This window comes from Hyperoodon ampullatus, assembly GCF_949752795.1.
Source record: "Hyperoodon ampullatus genome assembly, chromosome: 1".
NCBI lineage: Eukaryota > Metazoa > Chordata > Mammalia > Artiodactyla > Ziphiidae > Hyperoodon > Hyperoodon ampullatus.
The window spans coordinates 91,121,534-91,146,362 of NC_136914.1; the positions used below are offsets into that span (position 1 = coordinate 91,121,534).

The 24,829-nt window shown below is 41.0% G+C and overlaps 1 protein-coding gene across 4 annotated transcripts; it reads right to left on the reverse strand.

Annotated features, from left to right (window-relative positions):
* Window positions 1-3,610: 3,610 nt before the first annotated feature.
* On the reverse strand, window positions 3,611-23,187 carry OCIAD2 (OCIA domain containing 2). 4 transcript variants are annotated; one of them, XM_079700170.1, is made up of 8 exons: window positions 23,096-23,150; window positions 17,132-17,295; window positions 15,730-15,858; window positions 11,606-11,702; window positions 9,973-10,026; window positions 6,670-6,717; window positions 5,588-5,705; window positions 3,611-3,957 (listed from the first exon to the last, which is right to left on the reverse strand). In XM_079700170.1, exons 3-8 carry the CDS (start codon window positions 15,793-15,795, stop codon window positions 3,879-3,881), a joined length of 462 nt encoding a protein of 153 aa, XP_079556296.1. In that variant the 5' UTR covers window positions 15,796-15,858; window positions 17,132-17,295; window positions 23,096-23,150; the 3' UTR covers window positions 3,611-3,878. The 4 variants fall into 4 exon arrangements, with proteins under 4 accessions (XP_079556296.1, XP_079556297.1, XP_079556298.1 ...); XM_079700171.1 differs by lacking the exon at window positions 17,132-17,295 and having other exon boundaries at window positions 23,096-23,187; XM_079700172.1 differs by lacking the exons at window positions 9,973-10,026; window positions 23,096-23,150 and having other exon boundaries at window positions 17,132-17,596.
* Between the last annotated feature and the right edge of the window lie 1,642 nt (window positions 23,188-24,829).

Below are 24,829 nucleotides of genomic sequence, written 5' to 3' on the forward strand. Positions count from 1 at the left end.
CTATTTCCATTCTATGGATGAGGAAATTGAGGCCCAGGGCAGATAAATAACTGACTCAATGTCAGGTGGCCAGTAAGTAGTGGAGCCTGAATTTGAGCACAGGCCTGGACACAGAACCACTCTTGTTATCAGTTCAGCTGCCTGAAACAATAAGCCTGTTTAATCCTGCTCTCTGAACTGGTCAGTCCATTTCTGGGGTGTTGCTGTGTGTGAGGACACCACAAACCAAAGGGTGTCCCAAGACCAGGATGTGATAGGGCTGGAAACTTACTCCAGTGGTTGAAAAAACTGGGGCTCTTTAGCCAGAATTCTGAAAGAAACATGCCTTGCAATATTTAAAAGCTATTATGTGAAAGAAGACTAAGAATTCTGTTTTGTAGTTACAGGGAAATTACAGGTTTAGGTTGACAAACATTTACAAAGTGCCTATATCTGGCCATGAATGCTCATGGGGCTGAAGATTGAGAGATAAGTTTAAAAAGAAAAAAATATATACTTCCTGTCCTGGAGGAGCTCCCAGTCTAGATGGGGAGGGAGGGAACCCTGGGCTCCCAGAGACCTTTCTGAAGAGGTTAGCTTCTGGGCAGTGTACTGGGTTGCACTTGAAGCAGCAGGGGGCCTTCCCGTGGAAGTACACATGTAGGTCCTGAAACTCACCTGCCCAGACAACAAAGGCGATTTCCACAGTCAGGCGATTTCCACAGTCAGGCGATTTCCACAGAGGTTGGGTTGGCTCTCAAGCCACAAACTGGTGATGAGAATATAAGCTCCAGGGAGATGGAATTTTGTTGGTTGTGTTCACTGTTACATTCCCAGGACCTAGGACAGGGCCTGGCACAGAGTGGGCACTCAATTGTTGAACATTTAAACTAGGACATTTCACACAAAAACCTGCACTTGTTTGAAAAATTGGAAGATCTGACAACAGTGGGCCCACGTATTTGTGTGTGTGGAAGTGAGGAATACACTGGTGTTTAATATGCCACTGGTGCAGCTTCACTCAGTTACACTGTCTGGTCCTGGACTTTGTAGCCTCTGGGTTAATCACTGAAATCTCTACCAACTCTAAATGTCTATGAAATGAAATTCTGTAGTTGAAATTTGGGTGCAGAGTTCCACAGTGGAAAATTTTTCTGTTGATGAACAAATTGCATTATTTGAATATCAAGAAAATTACCTACAATGACATTTTCATTACTTAATCAAGTCATTCAATATAAATATTACTGTCATAATGTTAACAGAAAATAGAAAAATTATTCTGACAGCATGGGAAGAGAATGTCTTTGCTTAAATGAAGATTTTCAAAATATATTAGCATCATATACATTACATCATTATATATAGTTACACATAGATAATATATAACATATATTGGAAATTCTGATCTATTTTGGTAAATGAATCAGACATAAAAGGATTTTGCTACTATTTTTTTAAATTGTGAACTGTGTATTTCATGCAGAATATAGTGTAACTCCAGCAATAACTTCTGAACTCCAGGATCACAGAGAAGCAAAATTTAGAAACAAATGGTCACCTTAGCTAACAGTGAGGGGAACGTTCGAGCAATGTCTCAGAATTTAAAATATCTTGACAGAATTCTTTCTAGTCATCCATTCATATGTAACCCAAGACAGAAACACACTTCTGGCATCACTGGAGTGTCACATGGAATTAAAATAAACAACTTCGATGTTGTTTTCTGGTTGGATAAGGATCATCCTTGCTCTTATTCGTGCCATTCTCCACTGTTAAGAACATTTTACAATGTTGTCTAGGTAAAGTACAAATGCAGGACAAGGCTTATTTTAGATATCCAGTTTGTCTCTTCTTATAGGTACATCCAGGGATAAAGTAGCTAAATGTTACACTTTAAATTCCATTAACCAAATGTAAAATAATAGAATATTTTCCATTTTCTTCATTCTTGAACATCAGTCCAACAAGGAATAAGGAAAGTTTTGCCAATGAAGTTGGTTAGACATCCAACGTTTACCATGTAGTCTCATCAGTTCTTTCTTTTATGCAAGTTTATCTACAATTTTTTCTTGTTCTTTGCCAAGGTGTTTTTTTTTAATCATGAAAGTACTGCTTTTATAAACTTATGACCACCTTGGGGATGGGTGCTGGTAACTGCTAAATGCTAACAGACCAATAGATACTGCTCCTTTAACATGTCTTCCTGGAAAAACATGCTCCCTCAGATACCTGCTTCCTAATATACACAACAGATAATGCAGCAAAATATTCAAGACTTCTTGGGTGACCTTCCAGGTTTTTTTCCTTGACTTATTTTCTTTCGCACTAAGATCACTGCGATAAACTGCTTTAATTAAAACTTATCCCCTTAGGAAAATCAGAGAGCCCAAACCATAAACCCAATTGGAGTCTGAATGACTAGGAAGATGTCAGCAGTTAAAAACAATGTTCCCTTTTAACAATAATAGATTCGTCTTTCCCCACTACCCCAAGATGGGTTTTAACATTGACTTGCTGTGCTTACCAATGTGAAAATGTTCTGATCCCTGGGAAATCATCTTCTGGAACGCAGGAAATAAAAGTGCCCAATTCTGAATTTCTGCAATAGCTGAGATAACACAGAGTCACCAATTGCTAGTTGTTGGAGCCAGAAGTTAAACTGCATCCAAGAAGCTAGGATATTGGCTCTGCGTTCTGATTTACAGAAATAGAACTTTATCGACGGGAACCAGGATATGTAATATAAAAAGAGACTTGGTCAAAATTACTCCATTTCATACACATAATGTTCATGTAAAAATAAAAACTTGCAAATATTTTTGATACAGAAAATAAAATATATATCAAGCATTAACTTTCAATAAGTTTTCCCTTTTTACCTCCTTGGTACAGGTTTCAAGGATGTAAGTAAAATGCAAACGAGTACACACACACCCCCGGTTTATAAATGGTGAAACATATATAAAGTATTTTCCTGAGAAAATGCAAAGATGCAAGAGAAGTTTTCATGTAGGGCTCAGACAATCTGTCATAAAGACAAAAGGTCCCCAGTGGAAGAGTTTGTTTTCATGCAAAAAACCTGGCAGGAGAAGAGGAATGCAACTCTTGGGGTTGGACTGGCAGCCTCTGAGCTCCCTTAAAGCCCTGAAGTTTATCATTCTCTGAATTAATTCTTCCAGTGAGTCCTCCCAGAATTACGTAAACTGTTCCTGAGGGACATTTTGGGAAGTTGTGTTTTTTCTTTTAGGCCACCAGCAGAATATAAAAGAACACAGTTCTTGAGAGCTGACCATGAGCATATATCCATTAGCTAAGCAAGGAACCTAAAACAATGGGCTTTTCTAAAACTTCACCATACCGAGGAGACATAAAGTCACCGAGGTCATCAAAAGGACAGTTGATTCATATTGTGACTCTTTAAAATGAAACATTTTTCATTAAAAAATCTTGGCCCCTACATTTCAGAAAGCACTTCCCATAGTCACAGTCCTTGCCCTGTATTTCTACCTCCACACACACACACTGGGGCATGATTCCCAAGCTCCTCAACATTCATTCCTATCCTCCATCAGGGATCTTAAAACCCTGAACAAAAGCAGAGTGAAAGAATGGATGGGGTGAATCAGAGAAGACTCTAAATTCTTTTATTTAGCTGTAAGCAAGTAAGAGTGCAACAGAATTTCTTTTGGTGTATGAATGCTTCCAACATGTTCTTAAACAACAGAAAAACATGGAATGCTCAATTCAATGGAGAATCAACCGCGAAAGCATTTCAATAGAGTGAATCACAATGTTTCTGTTCTACTATGAGTAAATTATTTTAAAGTACATTTGACATTTTAAAGGTGTACAAATTCAGATGTTTTTAGAAACTTCAAAACCCACAGACACAGAGTTTAGGAAGTCGAAGGCTGTGAACTTCCCTCATTTAATCCATGCTTTGTTTTGCATTCCTCACAGGTAAGCAGGCAGTGCCTAAAATAGAAGCAAAAATGTTGGTTTGTACTTTGACACTGGAAGCTCTAGTCTGAACACAATATTATTTAGAGATTTTTTTTTAAGTTTTAATTGATGTATAGCTAATTTACAATGTTGTGTTAGTTTCTGGTGTACAGCGAAGTGATTCAGTTATATGTATACATACGTTTATATATATTCTTTTCATATTCTTTTCCGTTATGGTTTATTACAGGATATTGAATATAGTTCCCTGTGCTATACAGTAAGACCTTGTTGTTTATCTGTTTTATATATAGTAGTGTATATCTGTGAATCCCAAACTCTCAATTTATCCCTGCCCCCTTTCCCCTTTGGTAACCATAAATTTGTTTTCTATGTCTGTGAGTCTGTTTCTGTTTTGTAAATAAATTCATTTGTATCATATTTTAGATTATTTAGAGGTATTTTCTATGCTAAAGTTCTCAAGCCTAATTTTTTTCAGGAATTATCAGAGCTGTTTCTTGGTTTCAGACTCCCCGAATTTCTTCCACAAAAAGGCCATTAATGATTTTCTCGTCCAATGTTGTTTTCACCATGTGCTGCATCGCAAACAGGATCCACTGTGACAAGTAAGGGCTCTTTAGAGAAAGGTGTCCCCAACACTAGTCTTATAATACCATGATAGAAATAGCTATTATTTACTGAGCTCTCACCGAGTGTCATGAAAAATCATTTCTATTCCTTACACAATACCATGAAAAAAATTCTGATCACCATATTATACAAATGAGAAAACTGAAGACTTGAGAGTTTAAGAAACTTGTCCAAGGTCACGCAGCTTAGTAAGTTAGCAGTTAGAACCCCTTTTGATCCCAGCGACTCTAACAGCAGAGGTAATGCCACTTACTCCAGAGTCCTACTGCTTGTATCCCCTAATGAGAATCATGATTTATATTAATATAGTAAAGGCTCTGAGAAGTCCTGAACTCAAGAGCCCTGGTTAAATTTGCATAACCCCATGACGGTAGAAGCTGTGTCTGCTGATCAAGGCATTCTTTAGTACAATGCTTTGAACATAGTAGGTACTTACTAAATGTTTGGTGAGCAAATGAAATAGGTAACCCAGATAAATCATAATTATTATTGAAGTTGAATAGCAACAACTCAAACTTTGAGGTTTTTTTCAACATATGAATGTTAAAAACTATTTTAATATTGTAAATGGTGAATGATCTTTCATTTACTTTTTAATAATTATCTTTATTATAATCCCTTAATCAAACAGAGTATAGGGCTTCCCTGGCGGCACAGTGGTGAAGAATCCACCTGCCAATGCAGGGGACACAGGTTCGAGCCCTGGTTCGGGAAGATCCCACATGCCGCGGAGCAACTAAGCCCGTGCGCCACAACTACTGAGCCCATGTGCCACAACTACTGAGCCTATGCTCTAGAGACCACGAGCCACAACTACTGAGCCCATGTGCCTAGAGCCCGTGCTCCGCAACAAGAGAAGCTACCGCAATGAGAAGCCCGCGCACTGCAACGAAGAGTAGCCTCCGCCCGCCGCAACTAGAGAAAGCCCGCACGCAGCAACAAAGACCCAATGCAGCCAAAAATAAATAAATATATTTATTTAAAAAAAAAAACAAAAAAGCAGAGTACAAACCTGTTATGCCCTGGACCAAAACCAGCCCCACGCAGCTGACCTTCAAAGGAATGGAATTTACTCTGGCATACTCTTATGTATGATGCCTTTCCAAGGCCAAATCCCAAGATACCAGCAACTGTAAGAGCAGGTTAGGAAAGATAAATAATTTAAAGGTTTGGAATCTCCTCCATTAATGGTCTTCTAGAACTTTATTAACAGCAGTAATTCTTATATCAAAAGTACCTTGATGAATCAATGAACAAAATCTCTGGGAATGAAGTTCCCTATTAAAGAGCAGGATTGGGAACTGGAGACTTTTGATCTCCTCAGTTTTGAACTGGAGGTAGAAGGGCCAGGATAGAGCAAGCAAGGGTGATGCCCAGACACGGGCAGCCAGAGGGAGGCCCAACTGGCAGACAAATCTCTGAAGCCATGGGGAGGGAGAGATGGGACTTGGGTTGTGGCTCTAGGTAGCCTCCAAATCACTGTGTAGGAGAGCCCCTTAATTTTCTTTATGGATCGGAGTATGGGGAGCTGCAGTCCATCTTGCGTGTCAGGGAGGAAGGTCACGAGGAAGAACCATGGAAGACATTTTCAACCTGCTATTCTTGCTGGGAATGAGGTTTCAGATCGTAAACCGGAATACGTCCTCTGTCTACATAAAAGGTCTATGGATAACCAGTAGAAGAAGGTGAAACCCTAAGTTTACGGTAAATGTACTATTAGAAAGCCCTGATTTAAAAAAACTATTCGTTTGTTATGTCCGTTATAGAAAATATTTGGAAAAGACTGGCCAAAAGAAGAAAATTTAAATCTCTCATGGAGCTATCATTCAGAGACTCTGCTGTCGATGTCCTCTTGTTATCCTGCCAGGCCCTCCTAGTCCATGCTTTAGAGAGGACGAAGGTGAAGTCCCTACTGCTCAGCTTTCCATCAGAAAGTATCGAGCGAACTAAAAACTGCAAGGTGGCAAAAAATGGAGACTGGTTTTTCAGAGAGTCAATACAGGCAATTTGGTTAACCTGGACATTCCTATCTCCAGTTGCTATAAACATCTTCTTTTTAAAAAAATGAAACTTTTTTTTCCTTCTATGACTTACGTGCAACTTTAGGCAATGATCCAAATCTTGGATTAGCTGCTAAATAACCTAAGAAGTAATGTATAAATGCATTATTATTTCATTTTATAACTTATTTAAATTTATAAAGTATAAAGAAGTCTTCAGGGTTTAAGATATACACAGATTCTTAATCTAAAGAGATGATCTTAAAAGAGATAATTCAAATCTTGATTGAATTTAACTCTCAAATAGTAGTCATTTTTGGTAAGTAAGAAGTAATGGCTTTAATGTATAGAAAAAGAACATGAAACAGACAATTCATGATGTATTTAAAGATATCAAGGCAAGGTGGAGATAACAACTTAGTTCTAAGCAATTAGTCATTGCCCTCTCCCCTTTTAAAGTAACTCAACACAGAGTTTCAATTTAGAGATTCACAGTATACATAATCACAGTTTTATTTATTTATTTTTGTTTGTTGTTTTTAAGATTTTTTAAAATTCATTTTTATTGGAGTATAGTTGCTTATAATCATAATTTTAAAATGAAAGCATTTTCCACCTATGGTGGGCAGAATAATGGATGTTCCTACAGATGTTCCCATCCCAATCTCCAGAAACTGTGAATACATTACCTTACACAACAAAAGGGAATTAGGGTGGAAAATGGAATTAAGGTGGCTAAATCATGGAATTAAGGAATTAAGGTGGCTAAATCATGACTTTAAAATAGAGAGATTATCCTGGATTATTTGGGTGGGCCCAATGTAATCACGATGACCCTGAATGTGGAAAAAGGATTCAGAGACAGAACCAGACAGACGGCAGTATGGGAACTTGGCTCCACGTTGCTGGCTCTGCAGACAGAGGAAGGGACCATGTGCCAAGGAATGTGGGTGGGTTCCAGAAGCTAGAAAGGGAAAGGAAGCCCTAGAGCTCCCAGAAAGGAATGCAGCCCTGCTGACACTTTGATTTCAGCCCAGAAAGACCCATTTTGGACTTCTGACCTTCAAGACTGCAAGCTAATAAATTTGTATTGTTTTCAGCCACTATGTTTGTGGAAATTTGTAGAAAAGTAATACACAACCTGGAAAAATATATTTGTACAAGGCTTCCCTGGTGGTGCAGTGGTTAAGAATCCGCCTGCCAATGCAGGGGACACGGGTTCGAGCCCTGGTCCAGGAAGATCCCACATGCTGCGGAGCAACTAGGACTGTGCACCACAGCCACTGAGCCTGTGCTCTAGAGCCCGTGAGCCACAACTACTGAGCCTGTGTGCCACAACTACTGAGCCTGCGTGCCTAGAGGCCGTGCTCTGCAATAAGAGAAGCCACCACGGTGAGAAGCCCATGCACTGCAGAGAAGAGTAGCCCCTGCTCTCTGCAACTAGAGAAAGCCCGCGTGCAGCAACCAAGAGCCAATGCAGCCATAAACAAATAAATAAATAAATATTTTCAAAAAAGAGAAAATCAAAATAAAATAAAATAAAAAATTTTTAAAATATATATTTGTACAGATGTAAGAGATGGTAGATTTTGAGCAAGTAGTTTAATATTCATAAAACATAATCCCTATACATAGATGTCATGGCCATATTTTTTTTCTGTGTCAAAAATGTTCTGAAAAAGGCTTATCACTAATATATTTCCACAAAAAGACTATCTTCAAGTTATAAAAATGAAATCATATTTAATAAATCAACTTTAAAGACAACAGTAATACTGAATGAAATGAGATTCTTCTAGATATATGACATGTGGTCTTTCAGACCCCAAAAGAGCTAAACATCTTCCTTCATGTTTGCTGGGTACAAGTACTCTCTAAAATCCTAGTAATCAGCAGTGTTCAGTTAATGGGCTTCCACAGGGTCAGGTGCCTTCTTGCTGTCTGGGGACTAAGCAATGCTTATAGGTTCTCTGGTTGGATAGAGTCGGGGAGAAAGAAGAGAGCAAGGAATGAGGAATAGAGGGGAACACAATGGACAGTGCTAAGAGGCACGGAGAGGTTATGTGGGTGATGCAGGGCGGCTGCCAGTCCTCATGATCTGCTGTATACGGGTGCCCCTCCTGAGGCAGATGCAGCCTCTCTCCAGGATAAATGGCTTGGTGTTCAGAGCTTGGGTGAATTTCAGCCCCATCTACCTCTTCCCTGGAGCACCCTTGTGCAGGCAAGTATCTGTCTAACCATATACCAAGGCCCTAGGAGACACAGGGACTCTGGTACAGAGACAGGCACTGCAATAGCTTCCCGGGGCTGCCGTAACAAATTACTACAAACCCAGTGGTTTAAAACAACACAGATTTGGGACTTCCCTGGCGGTCCAGTAGTTAAGACTCTACGCTTCCACTGCAGGGGGCACGGGTTTGATCCCTGGTCAGGGAACTAAGACCCCATGTAGCGCGGCCAAAAAAAACCCCCCAAAAAACCCACACAAAGTTAATACATTACAGTTCTGGAGGTCAGCAGCTCAAAATGGGTCTCACTGGGTGTTTTAGTCCATTCGAGCTGCTATAACAAAATACCACAGATTGGGTGGCTTATAAACAGCAGACATTTATTTCTCACTGTTCTGGATGCTGGAAGTCCAAGATCAGAGTGCTGGCAGTCCAAGATCAGAGTGCTGGCAATGGTTGACTTCTCATTGTATCCTCACATGGTGGAACGGGCCAGGGCCCTCTGTGGGGTCTCTTTTGTAAAAGCACTAACCCCCTTCATGAGGGCTCCACCCTCATGCCCTAATCACCTGCAAAGGCCCCACCTCCTAATAGCATCACCTTGGGCTTTAGAATTCCAATATGTGAATTTGGGGTGGGCGGGGGAATACAAATATCCAGATCATAGTACAGGGCTACGTCAAGGCATCAACAGAGCTGCAAGCCCTTCTGAAGGCTCTAAGGTTTCTTCCTTTCTAGCTTCTGGAGGCCACTCATTGCTTGACTCATGGCCCCTTCCTCCATCTTCAAACTCAGGAATGTTGAGCTGAGTCTTTCTCATGCTGCCATCTCTCTGGTTCTGTCTTCTGATCCACTCTCACTTTCAAGGACGTTTTTGATTATATTGGGTCCATCTGGATAGTCCAGAATAATCTCCCTATTTTTAAGGTCAACTGATTAATGACCTTAATTCCAACTGCAAATTTAATTTCTCTTTGTCACGGTCACTCATTCCGGGAAATAGGACATCTATGGGAGGGAGAGCTGGGGACGTAGGCTAGAAACAGGCAAAAGCCTGCATAAACAAATTCTTCACCAAAAAATAAATGCCAAGTACCAAAAACCACCAGGAGGACCACAGAAAACTGGATTCTCTTAAGTTAAACTATGTACCAAATACTGAATCTTACCATGGTGGACCAGTCCTTGGGTGACAAGCATGCTTACAAGAGAAAAAGGCAGAGCTGTAAAACAGAAACGCCCTTCAATATTGGTATTTTAAAACTTGGCACCTCACCTAGAAGAATGAGGGAGAATTACTCTGAGTGTTTTCTCTTCCTGCTTTGGCAGTGAGATTTTAGTCATTTTTTATTTTACTAATTTGACAAATATTAAGCACCGCATGGAGAATTTTCTTGGGGTCTGCCCCAGGCACTCAACCTAATGCTCAGCATTAATGTGACAAAACCTAGACCCCCTGCCACTCCGTCTCTGAGACCCACCACGCACAGGATTCTGATCACTACATACAACACAGGCATCTTCATGTGTGTGCGCAGAGCTGGGGAATTTGGGAGTTTCCATTCGCTATACATTTTGAAATTTTCAATCCTGCATGAAAGTTAAAAAAAGAGGACGATAAACTGCACACCCTATCTACTATAGTTCCCTGCTTTTGTCTTTTATGACATTTTGTCACACAATTTGGATACGTTTATTTTCTGAAGATTACTACATTCGAGGTAAACATGGGCCATGTTTAGAGATGATTTTTTTCTCTAAACAGGCAAGTTAGTCCAGAAAAGGCAGTTTCTAGTTCTGTCAAAATGTGTCAAATGACTTCTTCCCAAAGCACAGAGAAGTGATAAAAAAAATTGGTTGCTATTTGATTTGTCTTGGTTGCTAGCTCTTCCTAGTAACCAAGACAAATCAAATAGCAACCAATTTTTCCACTCAGAGCTATCTACCTGATGGTAGGCAAATGGGTCATACTGAAATGTTTAACTACTAGGGCTTAAATAAATTACTCACTCATAAGTTGTCAGAAAATTTCTAGCAGCACAATCAATAAGAAGTAATGAACAGTGAACATCAACTTCTAAGGAGTGTTACTTCCAAAAACAACTGATGCTGGATTTGAATGATTTAAGAAATCAAAATGAGTATTTCAAAGTAAAATTATCCCTATGCCAGCAATATTGGGACTATATCTATAGGCTCTATTATGAAATTTTCAAGTGACAAGTCACGAATTTTTAAAATTAAACGGGACCTTAATGCACAGCCTCAGTTCACACCCTTGTCTCATATAAAGCAGGCCCAGAAAGAGGAAGAGACTTGGCAGAAAAGGTTACTTCAAGACATTGTAAGGGGAGTATTAACAGAATGCTTCCACTCTTCATTCATTCCACGAATATTTAATAGGTACTTTTTATATGTGAAGCAGTGTGCTTGGCTCTGGGAGGGAGCAATGAACCTGAACTTGAGGAAGGTTAGAGTCCAGTGGAATTGTGGAAAGTCTATTCTTTCAAGAAATTCTAAATAACACTCTTGGTACACGTTCTCGGTCACATGAAAGAAAGTGTTAGGTGTGCATCACTTTTTGCTAAGGGGGGTAAACAGCTCCTAAATCAGATATTATTCCTGAACTTAAAAGGGTCTCAACATGAATTTAAATTCCAAGCAGCCTCAGGTATCAGTGTCTTCAGGGAATTATGCAAAGTCCCTGCTCAAAAATAAATCAATACCATAATTCTAATATGATATTAGGCAGTTTATTGCAGCAAATACAGTGTTAACAAAGATTAAGAGGGATGCAATTACCTCTCTTCCAGAAACTTTCTTCTTGACATTCCCGGATCATCTTTGAAATCTCTGATTTGTGGATGTGCAGTTTTGATTTTGGACAAAACAACAGACTCTGCAAGGAAAGTTACGTGATGACTTGACTGAAATCATCAGAAGAGCATCTGCTCTGTCTTCCCTAGAAGAGGGCAAGGAGGTCTCTTCACTCTGGTCACACAGTGTGCGTTCTGTCCCGGCTGCCAGCACTGAGCAATGGCCAGTTTCAGCCAGTGCTTTCCAGCTATGAACGCTGGATGGACTTAAGCAAGAAAAGAATCACAGGTGCAGAAGCAGAGTGATTCAATGACTAGTGAGCATGAAGCAGATATCTGGTCAGAATGCATTACTGCTGAGGTCACATTTTCTTTCTTACTTCCAGCCTCTGTCCATTCAGTCCCTGTCCCTGCAATGACACTCACTCCCTTTGCCTACCTGGTCTTCTTAAGACCCAGTTCAAGATTTCCTGGGTGAAGAGAGAGACTTCCCCTACAGCATAATATTTACACATCTGGGATCACACTCAGAGCAGTATTACAAGTTATCTATTTATAGATCTGTATTCCAATCTACCTATTTATACTTCTGTAAGCATTTTTAGACTGTGAGAAACTATAGTCTAAAAAGCATCAGCAGACTGCTTTTTATTTTTCTACATACTTTACTTTTTATCTTAACAGTTTTTTTTAAACACATTTATAAATGGTCTGCACATAATATCTGGGGGAACTATTGACATGGTTGACATTATTTTTATTAGTTCTACAGTACTTTTTTTTATCATGTTGATATGCTACAATCTGGACTAACTCTCATCTTTTATTATCCTCCCCTTTTGTAGGTATGTATGTAGTTATTCACTTATTCTCACCCACATTCTCCATCCTCGTTCTCTGCCCATCACCACCATTCTGGGTGTTTAATGTGGATCTTTTGTTTGTATATATGCTTGCAAAATGTTCATTGTTTTGGGTGCCTGCATTTTTAATGCAAATGGCACTGTTTTATACATTTAGTTTTATTTGAAAAAATGTTTTCAACTCAGCTCTACGCTTTTAAGATCTATCCATGTTGCTATATTTATCTAGTCCACTGTTTCTAACTGTGGCATGATTCTCCAGGATGCTTCCGAGTCCCCATCTCCAAATGTCCCCTTACAGACCCACATGAGAACACTTTTCAGATATGTACCTAGAAGTAAAATACAGGGCATGCATATTCCAGTTGAACAAAGTCTTGCGAGAGTGCTCTCCCCAATGGCTACACCAGCATCCACTCCCATCAGCAGCGTGTGAACATTCCGCTATATGCCTAAGAACCGCATAAGAGCTAGTTAAGCTGGATTCCAAGCAGGTTAGAGTAAAGAAAGGATTTTGTAACACTTGGCATTATCCAGTTTTCTAAAATTTAACAGTCTAATAGGTATAAAGCAATATTTTATTGTCTGATAACTAATGTGTTTGAGCATCTCTATTATGTAGTCTTCAGCCAGACTGTCCTTCTCTGTTGAGGCAATCCCTGCAACTAGACCTCGGTTGTAATCTTTTCTTGTTCAGTGACTCATTAATTTTTTACTGTGGTAAAATACACATAACATAATAGTTACCATTTTATATATTTTTTCATCCTCCCATACACTTTATTTTTTTTTAATTTTATATTGGAACACAGTTGTTTTACAATGTTGTGTTTAACCATTTTAAAGTATACAATTCATGGCATTCAGTATGTCTACAATGTGTGCAGCTATCACTGCTATCTAGTTCCAGAGCTTTTTCATCACCCCAAAAGGAAATTCCATACCCATTAAGGAGTCTGTCCTCATTCCCTCCTCTCTCCAACTGCCTAGCAACCACTAATCTGCCTTTTGGATTTGCCTATTCTGGATATTTGGTACAAACAATATCATACAGCATGTGACCTTTCGTGGCTGGCTTCTTTTCCTTTGCATAATGTTTTCAAGATTCACCCACGTGGTAACATGTATCTGTATTTCATTTCTTTTTATGGTTCAATAATATTCCATTGTATGAATATAACACATTTTGTTTCTCCATTCATCCACTGATGGACATTTGGATTGTTTCCACCATTGGCTATTGTGAATAATGCTGCTATGAACATTCCTGCACAAGTTTTTGTTTTCAGCTCTGCTGGGCCATACTGCAACTCTACGTTTAACTTTTTGAGTTTTGCACATGAGCTGCACCATTTTCTAATCCCACCAACAATGTAGGAGGTTTCCAATTTTTCCACATCCTTGTCAACATTTGTTATTTTCTGTTTTGTTTCCTTTTTTTGGCTCCGCCATCTGGCTTATGGGATCTTAGTTCCCTGACCAGGGACTGAACCCACATGTTTTGTTTCTTTTTTTAAAGTTAGCACTTTAAATGCTTTTAATATAAATTATTCAATTTATTTAAACTAAATAAACTAAATTCTTTCTGTTTTTGACTGTGGTCATGCTAGTGATTGTGAAATGGTGGTTTTGATTTGTATTTCCTTAATGACTAATGACACTGAGCATCTTTTCATCTAAATATTGGCTATTTATATATCTTCTTTGGAGAAACACCTATTCAAGCCCTTTGCTCAAATTTCAATTGGATTGTCTTTTTGTTATTGAGTTGTAAGAGCTTTTTATATACTCTGGATACTAGACCCTTATCAGATATATGATTTGTAAATAATTTTACCCATTCTGTGGGTGGTTCATTTGTTTTTTAGAAACAAATTTAATTTTTTCCTTAAGTCACACTGCTATTTCCTTGTTTGTGAATTACTTATGTAGGTCCTCTGCCATTCATCTCTTGGAGTTTTAGTGTTTTTCTTGTTGAGGTGCAGTTCCATGGCTTTTGAAGTTCACCTTGCTGATTTTGCAAATGTTCTTTTTTGACTCTTTGTTTGTAGTAGATGTCAATGTGGATGGTGATCACTATTTCCTGAGCACTCACGCACAGGCCAGGCACTGTGCCAAGCACTTTACGCGTATGATGGTGACATGCAAGGATCCTGTGGCACCTGTGCCTTCAGAGCTCTACAAACAGCCCAAGCAGGCAACCTCCCTTTTCTTCCTCTACAACTCCCCATAGCACAGCACACGGAAGTGGTGGTCAGTGTGAGTCGCAGTGACCAGGGAAGAATCTGTTCTCACACACCACTTACGTTAGCTCAGCAAGCACTCCCCCTCATCCCAGTGTAAATACTTCTTGGTTCTGCCTGTGGCTGTGGCAGAAATAAGAAACACTTCCCTCCCTCTCCTCCCGCGAAACACACACACACATATACACATCCATGGTCAGGGACCCCAATTATCACAACTGCTGTGAGTCCTGCAGTCAAGACTGAAGCTCCCGCAGTGTCCCCAGGGAGCTCTGGGGATCCTTTTCGGTAGAACCATAAATGTTTTATGGCTCTCCATTTCACAGAGGCAACTCGGGTGTCTAAATTCCTTATGATGTGATATCATTTGTCTCTTTGCCTCTCCTAAACTTTGCTCCTTAAATATCATCTCCTCCATAACACATTTTTAGCTTGAAAAAGTTGACTCCAGAGAACATGAACTCTATTATCCCATCACAATACTTTCTCTTTTCTTCAGTTATGTGTCCCTGAAACAAACAGTATTCGTTCTCAAGAAGTTGAAAAACTGTGTCCCTGCTAATACTGGGGTTCTCAATCTGATGGCTAATTTAGTAGTTAAGGACTCTGCCATCCCAAACAGGAACACCTGTCAGCAGCATATCCTTAGTATGATTAGCCTTGATAACTGAAATGAAAAAACATGCATCCTGTAGCATTCTGTTAGATTCAATTAAGAGTTTTGTTCTGGTAAAGGAAACCTCTTCAGTCACTGACAACCTATGGAAGAGTTAGTTAAGCTGATTTCTAAACAGGGAAGAGTAAAGAAAGGATTTTATAAATAATTTAAAAGGCTCCTTTTCAAGGCAGCCAAAAACACACTTTCCTTCCCATTCTATTTTCCCTGAACCCATCCTACAAAGTGCCAGACTGAAAAAACTAAGATGACTGATCAAGGATGAGGTTTAAGGGAAGTCCTGTATGATGTTCCTTTCAGATGGCAGACTTTCAAATTAGAAATATACCTGCTTGCTTGGTGGTGGCAAATGGAGACCTTTATCTTGGTTTTCATGCGTAGACACGGAAGCCATGATGACTTTGTCTTTGCTTCTCTTCTAGTTGAGTGGACTCAGCTTCCTCATTTGACCCGATGTCTAAGGAAAGTAGAAGAGAGTCACCATGCTGTGACTGAACATTTATGTCAACCGTAAAAACACCCTTAGGATCAACTCCCCTATTTGGCGGACTTATTTTCATTTTGTCATTAACCTTCATCTCCAGCCACCTGCAAACTCACTTTCTAATGCTCCTCCTCTACCAACACACACACACATTAACTGACTAATGGTGACAGATCAGAGGAAGAGTGGAGTGAAATGTCACATGAGGCACAGTGAAATGTTTTATGACCTATAAACTGTCCTCAAAAAATTTCAATTCATTACAAGGTCATTAGCTACACAAGTATTTACTGTCTATTATGTGCCAGGCCAAGGGATACAAAGGATAATAAAAAATCAGTGCTAAAGAACTCACAGGTGAAGACAGACAAGTCAGCAGTTATACAACACGCAAAGGGCTTCCCTAGAGGCATGCACACGGTGCTAGGGAAGAAAGGCTTGTTCTCTCTGGTCAGGTCTGAAGACACCAAAGACCAAGACTCGAGCTTTCAGGAGGGTCTGTGGGGCTGTTGGAACGTCACGCCGGCCTCTGTTACCACAGGCTCGCCCTGCATTCCGTACCCCTCCCTCCACCCCGGCCTGAGTGAGCCAGAGCCCCCTAATCAGCTGCTACTTTTACCCCATCCTGTCTGAGCCAAGAACAGATGCCCTCAGGAGACCTACATGCAGAGGCAGGGCAAATCCAAAGCTGAACCCCAGGAGCTGTGCAAACAAAGAAGAGAAAAGGGAAATCTCTCCCATCAGCCTCAGGAGCAGCGGATTAAATCTCCACAATCAACTTGATGTACCCTGCATCTGTGGAATACTTGAATAGACAACTAATCATCCCAAATTGAGAAGGTGGACTTTGGGAGCAACGGTAGACTTGGGGTTTGCTTTCTGCATCTAATTTGTCTCTGGTTTTATGTTTATCTTAGTTTAGCATTTAGAGTTTATTATCATTGGAAGATTTGTTTATTGATTTGGCTGCTCTCTTTTTTAAAAAAAAAAAATATATATTTTTCCTTTTTCTCTTTTTGTGTGTATGTGTATGCTTCTTTGTGTGATTTTGTCTGTACAGATTTGCTTTTACCATTTGTTCTAGGGTTCTGTCTGTCCGTTTTTTTGTTGTTGTTGTTTTTATAGTATAGTTTTTAGTACTTGTTATCATTGGTGGATTTGCATTTTGGTTTGGTTGCTCTATTCTTTCTTTTTTTTAATTACTTTTTAATTTTTAATAATTTTCTTTATCTTTTATTTTAATAACCTTATTTTCTTTTTCTTTTCTTTCTTTCTCTCTTTCAATCTTTCTTTCTTTCTCCATTTTCTTCTGAGCCATGTGGCTGACAGGTGCTCTGGCTGGGTGTCAGGCCTGTGCCTCTGAGGTGGGAGAGCTGACTTCGGGACATTGGTCCACCGGAGACCGCCAGGCTGCACATAATATCAAACGGTGAAAGCTCTCCAAGAGATCTCCATCTCAACACTAAGACCCAGCTCCACTCAACAACCAGCAAACTACAGTGCTGGACACCCTATGTCAAACAACTAGCAAGACAGGAACATAACCCCACCCATTAGAAGAGATGCTGCCTAAAATCACAATAAGGCCACAGACACCCCAAAACACACCACCAGATGCGGTCCAGCCCACCAGAAAGACAAGATCCAGCCTCATCCACCAGAACACAGGCACCAGTCCCCTCCAGGAAGCCTACAAAACCCACTGAACCAAACTTACCCACAGCGGGCAGATACAAAAAACAACAGGGACTACGCACCTGCAGCCTGCAAAACGGAGACCCCAAACACAGTAAGTTAAGCAAAATGAGAAGACAGAGAAACACACAGCAGATGAAGGAGCAAGGTAAAAACCCACCAGAACAAACAAATGAAGAGGAAATAGGCATTCTACCTGAAAAAGAATTCAGTGTAGCAATAGTAAAGATGATCCAAAATCTTGGAAACAGAATGGAGAAAATACAAGAAACATTTAACAAGGACCTAGAAGAACTAAAGAGCAAACAAACAAGGATGAACAACACAATAAATGAAATTTAAAATTCTCTAGAAGAACTCAATAGCAGAATAACTGAGGCAGAAGAATGGATAAGTGACCTGGAAGATAAAATAGTGGAAATAACTATTGCAGAGCAGAATAACGAAAAAAGAATGAAAAGAATTGAGGACAGTCTTAGAGACCTCTGGGACACCATTAAATGCAACAACAGTCGAATTATAGGGGTCCCAGAAGAAGAAGAGAAAAAGAAAGGGACTGAGAAATTCTTGAAGAGGTTATATTGAAAACGTCCCAAAATAGTCAATAAAGTCCAGCAAGCACAGAGAGTCCCATACAGGATACATCCAAGGAGAAACACGCCAAGACACAGATTAATCAAACTATCAAAAATTAAATACAAAGAAAAAATATTGAAAGCAGCAAGGGAAAAGCAACAATTAACATACAAGGGAATCCCCATAAAGTTAACAGCTGATCTTTCAGCAGAAACTCTACGAGCCAGAAGGGAGTGGCAGGACATATTTAAAGTGATGAAAGGGAAAAACCTACAACCAAGATTACTCTACCCAGCAAGGATCTCATTCAGATTCAATGGAGAAATTAAAACCTTTACAGACAAGCAAAAGCTAAGAGAATTCAGCACCACCAAACCAGCTCTACAACAAATGCTAAAGGAACTTCTCTAGGCAGGAAACACAAGAGAAGGAAAAGACCTACAATAACAAACCCAAAACAATTAAGAAAATGCTAATAGGAACATACATATCGATAACTACCCTAAATGTAAATGGATTAAATACTCCAGCCAAAAGACATAGACTGGCTGAATGGATACAAAAACAAGACCCATATTTATGGTATCTGCTTCAGACCTAGGGACACATACAGACTGAAAGTGAGGGGATGGAAAAAGATATTCCATGTAAATGGAAATCAAAAGAAAGCTGAGTAGCAATTCTCATATCAGACAAAGTAGACTTTAAAATAAAGACTATTAGAAGAGACAAAGAAGGACACTACATAATGATCAAGGGATCAATCCAAGAAGAAGATACAACAATTGTAAATATTTATGCACCAAACATAGGAGCACCTCAATACATAAGGCAAATGCTAACAGCCATAAAAGGGGAAATCGACAGTAACACAATCATAGTAGGGGACTTTAACACCCCACTTTCACCAATGGACAGATCATCCAAAATGAAAATAAATAAGGAAACACAAGCTTTAAATGATACATTAAACAAGATGGATTTAATTGATATTTATAGGACATTCCATCCAAACACAACACAATACACTTTCTTCTCAAGTGCTCATGCAACATTCTCCAGGATAGATTATATCTTGGGTCACAAATCAAGCCTTGGTAAATATAAGAAAATTGAAATCATATGAAGTACCTTTTCCGACAACAAGGCTATGAAACTAGATATCAATTACAGGAAAAAATCTGTAAAAAAATACAAACACATGGAGGCTGAACAATACACTACTTAATAAACAAGAGATCACTGAAGAAATCAAAGAGGAAATCAAAAAATACCTAGAAACAAATGACAATGAAAACATGATGACCCAAAACCTATGGGATGCAGCAAGGGCAGTTCTAAGAGGGACGTTTATAGCAATACAATCCTACCTCAAGAAACAAGAAACATCTCAAATAAACAACCTAACCTTACACCTAAAGCAATTAGAGAAAGAAGAACAAAAAAACCCTAAAGTTAGCAGAAGGAAAGAAATCATAAAGATCTGATCAGAAATAAATGAAAAAGAAATGAAGGAAGCAAGAGCAAAGATCAATAAAACTACACGCTGGTTCCTTGAGAAGATAAGCAAAATTGATAAACCATTAGCCAGACTCATCAAGAAAAAAAGGGAGAAGACTCAAATCAATAGATTTAGAAATGAAAAAGGAGAAGTAACAACTGACACTGCAGAAATACAAAGGATCATGAGAGATTACTACAAGCAACTCTATGCCAATAAAATGGACAACCTGGAAGAAATGGACGAATTCTTAGAAAAGCACAACCTTCCGAGACTGAACCAGGAAGAAATAGAAAATATAAACAGACCAATCACAAACACTGAAATTGAGACTGTGATTAAAAATCTTCCAACAAACAAAAGCCCAGGACCAGATGGCTTCACAGGCGAATTCTATCAAACATTTAGAGAAGCGCTAACACTGATCCTTCTCAAACTGTTTCAAAATATAGCAGAGGGAGGAACACTCCCAAACTCATTCTATGAGGCCACCATCACCCTGATACCAAAACCAGACAAAGATGTCACAAAGAAAGAAAACTACAGGGCAATATCACTGATGAACATAGATGCGACAATCCTCAACAAAATACTAGCAAACGGAATCCAACAGCACATTAAAAGGATAATACACGATGATCAAGTGGGGTTTATCCCAGGAATGCAAGGATTCTTCAATATACGCAAATCAATCAATGTGATACACCATATAACAAATTGAAGGAGAAAAACCATATGATCATCTCAATAGATGCAGAAAAAGGTTTTGACAAAATTCAACACCCATTTATGATAACCACCCCCCCCAGAAAATAGGCATGGAGGGAACTTACCTCAACATAATAAAGGCCATATATGACAAACCCACAGCCAACATCATTCTCAATGGTGAAAAACTGAAACCATTTCCACTAGGATCAGGAACAAGACAAGGTTGCCCACTCTCACCACTATTATTCAACACAGTTTTGGAAGTTTTAGCAACAGCAATCCGAGAAGAAAAAGAAATAAAAGGAATACAAATCGGAAAAGAAGAAGTAAAGCTGCCACTGTTTGCAGATGACATGATAGTATACATAGAGAATCCTAAAGATGCTACCAGAAAACTACTAGAGCTAATCAATGAATCTCGTAAAGTACAGGATACAAAATTAATGCACAGAAATCTCTTGCATTCCTATACACTAATGATGAAAAATCTGAAAGAGAAATTAAGGAAACACTCCCATTTACCACTGCAACAAAAAGAATAAAATGCCTAGGAATAAACCTACCTAAGGATACAGAAAGGAGACCTGTATGCAGAAAACTATAAGACACTGATGAAAGAAATTAAATATGATATGAACAGATGGAGAGATGCTAACACATGTATATGGAATCTAAAAAAAAAAATGGTTCTGAAGAACCTAGGGTCAGGACAGGAATAAAGATGCAGAGGTAGAGAATGGACTTGAGGACACAGGGAGGGGGAAGGGTAAACTGGGATGAAGTGAGAGTAGCATGGACACATATACACTACCAAATGTAAAATAGATAGCTAGTGGGAAGCAGCCACATAACACAGGGAGATCAGCTCTTTGCTTTGTGACCAGGTAGAAGGGTGGGATAGGGAGGGTGGGAAGGAGGGAGACATAAGAGGGAGGAGATATGGGGATATATGTATATCTATAGCTGATTCACTTTGCTATAAAGCAGAAAATAACACACCATTGTAAAGCAATTATATTCCAATACAGATGTTAAAAAAAAAAAAAAAGAGGGCAGGAAGACCAGTTTGGAAGGTGCTATAATAGCCCAGGCAAGGATGTGAAGAGACCTGAACCAAGACCCTTGTGGGAAGGCTAGAGATGATAAATTTGTACCTGGAAATATTGGATTTGGGTGCCTTGTGGGCATACATTGCAATTAGCCAGTAGGGATTAGAATATTTGAGGATTTGGGTCTGGATTTACAGATTAGGGGTAGACTGGAAAGATCAATTTGGGAGTTGCCATCATTGAGATGATAGGTAAAGTAGGAAACATCACTAAAATTGTCTAAAACGAGTACTGGAGAATGTGAACACTGAGGCCAAGGGAATACCAACAAGAGGAAAAAAAAAAAAAAAAAAAAACAAGCCAAGGAGATGACTGAGAAAGAATAGCTGATACAAAGGGGAGGGAGTTTCTCAAGGAGGATTGTGAATCATTGGTGTCACATGGCTGAGAAAAGTGATTTTGCAACAATGGGCATAGTCCAGGTGGACCACAAACGCTACCACACCGCCTGCCCTGCCAATGGCCAATGCACTCTGCAGATCCGCACTCCATGACAACCACTGATTTCCATGCAAAATGAACCTCTCATCATACACAATTCTGTTTCCTACTAAGCTGCCAGAAATACAAGCCAAGGGGAGCCGTACTTGTACCAAGTTTCACTTTCAGCACCTAATGTTACTGTAGAGGCAGCGTGATGACCTAGGGTAGAAAGACCTGCTTTCAGATCCTGACTCTACTCTTTGCTAGCCCTTGCTTTGGGGCAAGTGACTTAAAGTGCCCGTGCCTCAGCTTTCTCACCTGCTAAGTGCAGGTGATGGACCTTGATGGGCTGTTGCAAAGATGAGGGATGAGGTCCATAAGCAACAGCTCAGCACAAGCACACAGTGAGTGTGTGAGCAGTAAAGGGGCAGCTGTCAGAGCCCTGGGCGCTCTATTTCCTGAGGACCTCCAGGAAGTGTTTGCTGACCTAAGGGCAAATTAGATTATCTTTGCTTAGTTAGGCCATTGCCTCAAATCTGGAAGCAAAGATACCACAACACAGCTTTGGTGGTCAAGTCCCCTCACACCCAATTAGTCACTGGTCCACATCCAGGCAGGCCTTCTCAGGGTCTCGTGTTCCGGGTGCAGCCCTCACCCCATGCCCAGGTCTGGTTTGGGGTCCCTCTGCTTCCTCCGTTGCTGGCGGCGGCAGGAGTGCTGACAGGTGGGCAGTGGGAGGGAGGCGCTCAGCAGGATGGGGGTGGGGCGTGTGATCGGACCCACAGCCAGAGGGGGATCGCTGCACTTTCTGGTAGGGGAGGGCCGGCGGGGGTTTTGGGGGGCCCCCCATCAGCCTGCAGGAATCCGCCGCCAACCCAGGGTCGCTGCTGGAGCCCGGGCCAGCGAGGAGGAGTTGGAAGGGGCGATGCTAGGCCAAGTACCTCCGTCCTGAGGACCCCAGAAGTAATGCGGGCAGAGGAGGCCATCCCCTCTCGCCATCCCTTCCGCTGTCACCGCCCCCCACCCCAGGCGGGCTCATCCGCGGGGCTGAGGATCGCCTCACAGGCCGCGTCTCAGGCGCCCGCCCAGCCGAGCTCGCCTCCCCGCGCGGCCGCCGCTGTAGCCCGGATGCTCCCGCCTCCCCGGCGCCCGTGCCCGTCCCTGGCGACCACCCCGGGGCCCGTGGTCCCCTTACCGCGCTCGCTCCTGGGACCTCGCCTGTGCTCGGTGAGCTTCCCTCTGCCTCTTTCTTCCTTTTGTTCCGCCCCCAGCGGCGCACCGCCCCTCGCTTCCTCGCGTGAGTCCCTCAGCAAGTGCACCCCATCCCCCATCCTGCTGTCTCTGATGGTGCTCACACCTACGCACAAGTGCCCAAGCTGAAACCCGGCTGTTGCTAGAATCTCCCACCCCACCCCCAGGTCTTGTTCTGACACCTGGTAGATTCTTTTGCCTTTCAAATAACTCCTTTCTTCCCAACAAAAACAGCGACAACTATTTATTCAACACCCTCCCTGAGCCAGGAGGCTATATCCTGCAGCCTAGTCTTGTTTTTCCTTTTTTTGAGGTGTAATTGACATATAACATTATATTAATTTTAGGTGCGCAACGTAACAATTCGATATTTGTATACATTGCAAAATGATCACACAATATGTTTAGTTCACATCTTTCACTATATGTAGTTACCAAAAAAAGTCAGCTCCCCAGCCTTGGGATGATAACTTTTTCTCTCTTCTTTTTTTTTTTTTTTTTTTTGCGGTACGCAGGCCTCTCACTGTTGTGGTCTCTCCCGCTGCGGAGCACAGGCTGCGGACGCGCAAGCTCAGCGGCCATGGCTCACGGGCCCCGCCGCTTCGCGACATGTGGGATTTTCCTAGACCGGGGCACGAACCCTTATCTTCTGCATTGACAAGCGGACTCTCAACCACTGCGCCACCAGGGAAGCCCAAGGTAAGGACTTTTAAAATCTACTTTCTTGGCAACTTTCAAGTATGCAATATAGTATTAGTAACTATAGTTGCCATGCTGTGCCATCCCTGTGACTTAACTTATTTTATAATTGGAATTGTTCACCTTTGACCCCCTTCACCCATTTTGCCCATCCTTATGCAATCCTTTCTACAGCTCTTCAGGGTGAGTACTGTTACCTGCATTTTATGGACTAGGCATCTGGGTTGTGCAAGGCCACACTGGGAGCTTGGAGTCAAAGCCTGGTCAACGTGGCTCCCAAGCATTCTCTTTCCGTTGTTCCTTGTCCATGTCCTCCCCGTTCCTGCCACTCCCAACCTCTACACATAGGGGGAGCTGCTGGGTGCTTTTACTACCTGTATCACTCACCCCAGCCTCAGCTGTGATTGCTCCCTGACATGCCACTGGGACTCCTGGAGTGTGCTGAGCTGGAAGAGAGAAGTGTGGATCACTGGAAGGCCCTCATCATTTCCCATCTTTTCTTCCTGGCCTCATTTTGGTCTCTACTCCTCCGGCCTCAGCCCCCTTGCTGGCCCCTCTGCCATCCACCTTGCCTTCCTTCTGTTCCTTGAGTTCACCCAGCTCTTCCCACCTGAGGCCTGGCATGGAGCCTCCCCCTGTCTGGACTCCTTTCCCCATCAGTCTTGTCCTGGCTTCTTCCTACTTATCCTTCTCTGACTCTTCCTCAGGAGGACCTTCCCCAGCCCCAACCCAGCCTAGAGTGGGTCTTCCTTCTCCTCGTTCATAGCACGTATCATGAGTTGTTATTATATACCTTTTAGTGTGCTTATTCCTTTAAAACCTGTTCCCCCGCCTCAATGTCATCTTCATGAAGTACAGAAAAAGACGGTGTCTGTTTTGCCCACCATTGTATACTTAGCATCTCATATTTGGAGGGGCCCAGTAAAGAGCTGCTGAAAGAATGAATGAATCAGTGAGCCTGGGTTCAAAGGCTGCCTAT